This window comes from Sinohyriopsis cumingii, chromosome 16, assembly GCF_028554795.1.
Source record: "Sinohyriopsis cumingii isolate HCF-2022 chromosome 16, ASM2855479v2, whole genome shotgun sequence".
NCBI lineage: Eukaryota > Metazoa > Mollusca > Bivalvia > Unionida > Unionidae > Sinohyriopsis > Sinohyriopsis cumingii.
In genome coordinates this window covers 88,742,630-88,748,629 of record NC_142976.1, presented here as the reverse complement: position 1 = coordinate 88,748,629, position 6,000 = coordinate 88,742,630, and the positions used below count along the sequence as shown (strand labels likewise).

Here is a 6,000-nt window from a genome sequence, read left to right as displayed (position 1 = left end):
ACAGAGAGAGAGTTTTCCGCAGCAACAAAACAGTACTATTCAGGAGAATGCAGGATATTAGGACTTTATTTTATTCATTGATATCTAATTGGAGTTAAGTGAAAATCTTCTAATACCAATCCAAGCGATGTAAGATACTGAAAACCTCTAATTTTAGTAAGAAACTTTGAGACAGTGAAACCGTTGTCCTGATTTAGTTACATAAAAATAACTCTCTTCTTTAATCAACCTGATTCTAAACGAAGTTAAATTACGATATTGAGACTGACTTTTATTGATAGCAATTTTTCATAACATTGCACTTGCAAGTTCTAAGGCACGTGACAACTTGAGCAATTCTGATTGGATACTTTGAATTGAAGCGGTGGGCATCTATAGAAAAAAATGGCATGCAGTGGAGAAAGACTTTAAGTCTCGGAAACCCACACAACTGACTTCTGTTTGGCCCAGTATAATAAATTGTTATGAAGTATGATAGAGGAGAAGTATTCACTTATTAGGTTTGTACTGTTGCAGATAAACGCAGATTTTAGAAAATCGTTTAGGTCACCGAGTCAGCTGGAGTCTAGCCTCCCCTTGGGTTGGATACACCATTCATTTCACAGAACCGGTTTTTATTGCGGACAATAGACACCTGATGGGTATGCTTTATTTATAAAATACTTTGAACCAGGAAATATTGTTTTGAAACAAAGATTTCGTCAATTACGTAAACTTCTTTTGCTCCATTTGTTTATTGAACTTGTTCATTTAAAGATTATCAACTTGGCTAGGAGTCGTCATTCCCGAAAATAGGCCGGTGCAAAGTCTTTTGGAGATTCCTGGACACCAAAAAAATAACGTATTTAGAACTGAAGAATATATTCTTTCCTTCAAATATGAGGAAAGGAAACAATGATAAAAACAAGTGAATCAGATACAGTTTCAATAAATAAACTCACGAGGCAATTATGATAGCGTTAATGCAATGTACTGCACCTATCGTGGTATAGACTGTGTTCTTCACCAATTGCTTTAAAAGTTCAAATTTAGCGTTACTGGTCGTAATTGAGAACAACTGTACAACCGCAGATTCGACGAAGGACAATCTGATGTATACAATTCTGAATTTCTAACAGCTCACCGTGAATGTGATTCAAGTATGTATTCTCACATGTGAACCAAGAAGGCAAGTTAAATCAATTTTTTATAGATAAATTGCATCTAAAATTCATTGTTTGTTAACAACCCCTCTCAGAAACGACCACATATTGGTCCACGGGCAGTTGAACTCCTCTGCAAACGGTTAACGTATGTGTGCAGACTGTCCGTAATTGAATTTGACGCTATACGAGAAAGGTGATAGGGAAATAATGAACCCAGAACACAAACATTTTGGCAATTTAAGACTTTAAAGTCTTCAGTAACGTCATGAGGTCTTCTGTCAATCGCATTATATAAAACAAATTATGATATAGGCGTATGAAACTTTGTTTTACGTCAGCTACATCATATCAAGAGTTTAGCTAAGCGTGAATATGGACTTAAATTTATGCCTATCATGCGATGTGACCTTGCATCTGATTGGTCGAGTTTGTCAACAATCTAGCAATTTTAATTGTTGTTAGATATTTATCAAACCAGACAAGTAGTTTTGTATTATCAAGGTGTTGGATGAGTTTGATTAAAAGAAAAAATCACAATACTGTTTAAGTTATATTATATTTGATTGGCTGAGCTTGTTTAGACTGTATAGACCGAATTCTATCCGATGTCTTAAGCTTATATTATCATTGGCAGAGATATATTCAATATAATAAGCGAGATCAGTACATAATAATGAGGTACTTTGCATGTGATTCGCAGAGCTTGCTTTGTCTCTAGATCTAAGGATGCTATTTCTTTTTCAGTTTCTATTAATCTTGGTACCTAGGGATTACATCATCAGTATCTTGGAAGACTTGGATTATGCATATTAATTATGAAATTTTCTTTAGCACGAGCTTTTTTTCAGGATATAGCAAAATAGGTAAACATCAGCAAGATATAAAGGGTGCGAGATAGTTTACCTAGAGTCTGTTCTTACAATACTGTATAAATCTGCTTAGTGAAATGGTCATTTGTTAAATTATGTAAGCAAGGTGAGAGATGCCAGGCCCACTTAGACCTCTTGTTCTGTGTGCTGTGCTTATATTGTGTGTGTTTTTGACCCAAAAAGTTCTTGAAAGTTATAAAAAAGTTTCATCTTTCTGGTCGGACGTGATATAGTAGTGATAACAACCAATCATCATTTCTTTTTAACAAAATCAAAGTTCAGGAGGTGGATTGATGGAAAATTATATAAAAAAAGTTTCATCTTTTTTGTCGGACGTGATATAGTAGTGATAACAACCAACATCATTTCTTTTTAACAAAATCAAACTTCAGGAGGTTGGTTGCTTCTTGGGTACGTTCAAATCCTTATCGATTTATTGATACAAGGTCACAGGTCAAATTCATAGAAAGTAACACTGTGACTTTGCTTTTCCCACGACAAGTAGAGTGCCATAACCATTGATATAAACCTTTCCAGCATCTACCGTTACCGAAGTTTGCAAATAGCTTAACGCTTTGGTAAGGAAGAAACCTATACATATTGTAGCACAAGGTCAAAGGTCAAAGTCACTTTAAAATGAGGCGAATATAAATATTTTAAGGTGAGTGTTGAAACATCATTAATACAGACGATATATTTTGTATCTATGGTAACTGAACTAATTATTTAAAATTACATACAGTTTATACATTGATATATTGCTGCACATCGTGAGAAATTGTACACATGATGAAAATGTGACCTAAATATAGTCGAATCTGCCTTAAGGTCACTTCCATTAATCAAGCGCCTTTCTTGTAGTTCCATTCTTAACGACTGTTTATCAAACACAGCAGAAATAAACCGCTTTAAAGCAACCAGCTGTTTTCAGAAGCTACACGAATCACTTCCCAGATAAGACTCTTTACGAAAGATTTGATTGGATTACTATGTTAGGAGATGCTATACCTACAAAAACAGTATTGAACCAAATATTTTGTTATACAATAGAAAGAACAAAGTCAAAATGCATTGAAATAAAGCACATCATCACTTTCACTGCAGCGGACAAAGACCTTGCCAAATTTGTACTTCGTAAATGTCATTTTATTAAATAAAGAGATGCAATGCCTTGCTTCTGAACTACCAATTTTACGTCTAAGCAAACTATTACCGTTCCTACAAATATATTAAAATTGACACCAATGTATTGTCATATGCTAACTCTAGTTATCGGGAATACATTCTGTCCGAAGTTCAATGTATATTTAAACAAAACACAAAATCAACTCTGCAATTAACTACAGTTTCAACAAGGTTCGATGACAAATATATTGATATGTACGAGAATTCATCTAATCCATAGCATATATTTTTGTGCAATATTGAAGATACTCGGGTTCAATTTTAAATAAATGATAACTTCTTGATACACTATTTGCATAAATGTTTTGGAATAACGTTATGGAATTCAATAAAATAATACGAAACAATACGAGCGACAAATTCATTATTACACAAGTTAGTACATCATTATCTCTGCTGGTTAGTCTGAAGCCTATAATAGACCCCTTTCCTTGCCATCAGTTCGGTGTGATTTCCCTGTTCCACTACCGCTCCTTTGTGTATTATTGCAATTTTATCTGCATTCAGGATTGTTGATAAGCGGTGGGCAATCACGATGCATGTTCGTCCTTTCTTAGCCTGGTTGAGTGCCTCATGGACAACCTGATAAAATAACGTTTTTCTATCAATTTCAAACTATTTCTTGTGAATTTTCTGAGTGTCAGTTTTAGTGACATTTATAAGCTACATTTTGTTTCAAAACAAGAAAATTTCGTTTATCGAGGCAGTTAATTTTAAACTAGTAACTGTTCATATAACGTCATTGCAACGACGATTTAATTTCTATTAATACATATATCTGATATTTTATGGACTCAGCTGCAGCAATGAGTACGATATCAGCATTGCACACCAGAACGGGATTTTGGAGGGGTGGGGTGGGGTGGATTAATGAAACTTATTACCGTACTTCACGGATGCTAATCTTTTTTCGTAAGAATCACAATCGAAGAATGGTTACTGCACCTCGTACCTATGTCCTGTAAACCTAGATTTTCATTTTTAATTTCATTATTGCTTTATGTAGTCATTTTTTGGGTCAGAAAATTATGTCAATGTATCAATTAGTAATTGTAGAAATATAGTTGACTAAATAGCCTTTTTTATTGTGATAGAATATACATCACATGCACTTAAGTTACGTCGATATTGTGCAACGTGACTTAAGCAAAATGTCAGTTACTTCGAATCATACTTCAAAATATGCCTCCAACTAACTTTGTTATGTTAATTTACATTGCAAAATTTGGCAATACGGACTTTCATGTTTATTTAATTCTTGCACACTCGTTTTTTAGTATTAATGAATTCTTCAAAATTCCACTAAAGGAAGACTGCAATCCAGTCACCACCACCAACACTACCAAAAGCAGCTAAAACTATATGGTGTCTTTCAAGGGTGCTATATCTATGAACGTTTATGAAAACGTTCCTTTACACAAGAATCCTCTAATCTTTCCAGAACTGGCTACCTTTCCAGAACTGGTTACCTTTCCAGAACTGGTTACCTTTTCGCTCTCATAGTCCAGTGCAGATGTGGCCTCGTCTAGTAAAAGAATCTTTGGATTTCTAACGAGGGCCCTAGCAATAGCGATTCTCTGTTTCTGTCCACCACTGAGTTGTGTTCCCTTTGGGCCAACATTGGTTTCATATCCCTATAATAGGACAGAATTTAAAGGTTCTTACGTATATAGCAGATATTGTGCAGTGGTCATCACAAAAATTACAGAAGCAATGATCTGTATGCGATTTACAAAATAAATCATTGTAAAATCAATTTGTTTAATGAAAGTTTTAACACAGCTTGTTAAGTTCTCAAACCTTCAATTACGAAAGAGGAAACACTTTCAAAAGATATATTCAATCAATTAAAAGAAAAAAGAAATATAACTGTCATACCATTGGCAGAGATATTCAATCAATTAAAAGAAATATAACTGTCATACCATTGGCAGAGATTCAACAAAGTTATGAATGTTGGCACTTCTGGCTGCCTGTATAACTTCGTCCATTGTTACAACACGGTTGTTATCTCCGTACGCGATGTTCTCTGTGATGCTAGCATCAAACAGGGTTGGCTCCTGGGAGACAATGCCCACTTGCGACCTTAGCCACTTGAGGTTCAAACTTCTGAGATCATTTCCGTCAGCTAGCTGGCAGGGAATACCAATACCAAATTGTATTAGAGTATAACATATGCAGTCTCCATTATTCTCTGTGTCGGACAATATTCCATAAAGTTAATGAAAATGTTCCTCCACTGAAATTTATCAACGTATATTCTACCATAGCTGTCACATTTATTTCCTTTTTAAAGATATATACACTGCTTAATTCATACAGTATTCAGATAAATATAGGATCATACGTGAGTGTCCATTTGTAACACTACAAATAAAGTTTCAATACATAATCGTTATTTACATATGTCAAAACTAAGAACAGAGCAAGTTAAGATCAGCTACCAACAATTTGCTATAGTTCTGTGGAACAAGCTTTCACTGCACATAAAATCTGAAGACACTATTACAGTATTTAAAAAGCGGCATCACGAGTATATAAATGGATTATACATTGAATTTAATATTTATAATAATAAAGACATGTTGAACAAAACAGTAATTATTGTTATATTAAATATGATGCAGATTGTTATACTGTCGTCTAAAAAGGGTCTCAAGGGATAATTAACTGAGTCAGCCTCTCGAAATAATAATAATAATAATAATAATAATAATAATAATAATTTTATTATTCTTATTATTATTATTATTATTATTAAATGCCTGAAACGAGTAGAATAACTTCTGCCTTTTGGAACC

At 33.9% G+C, this 6,000-nt stretch overlaps 1 protein-coding gene across 1 annotated transcript in view; it reads right to left on the bottom strand.

The window, feature by feature from the left end:
* Window positions 1-1,659: 1,659 nt before the first annotated feature.
* The window catches only part of LOC149780961 (ATP-dependent translocase ABCB1-like), a 40,206-nt gene continuing 35,865 nt past the window's right edge, over window positions 1,660-6,000 (bottom strand). Inside the window, exons 19-21 of the mRNA XM_089938067.1 lie at window positions 5,125-5,331; window positions 4,687-4,833; window positions 1,660-3,781 (exon numbers count right to left, since the gene is read on the bottom strand). Of these exons, the coding sequence (XP_089794193.1) occupies window positions 3,587-3,781; window positions 4,687-4,833; window positions 5,125-5,331 (549 nt within the window). The 3' untranslated portion in view covers window positions 1,660-3,586. The remainder of the gene's footprint in view (window positions 3,782-4,686; window positions 4,834-5,124; window positions 5,332-6,000) is intronic.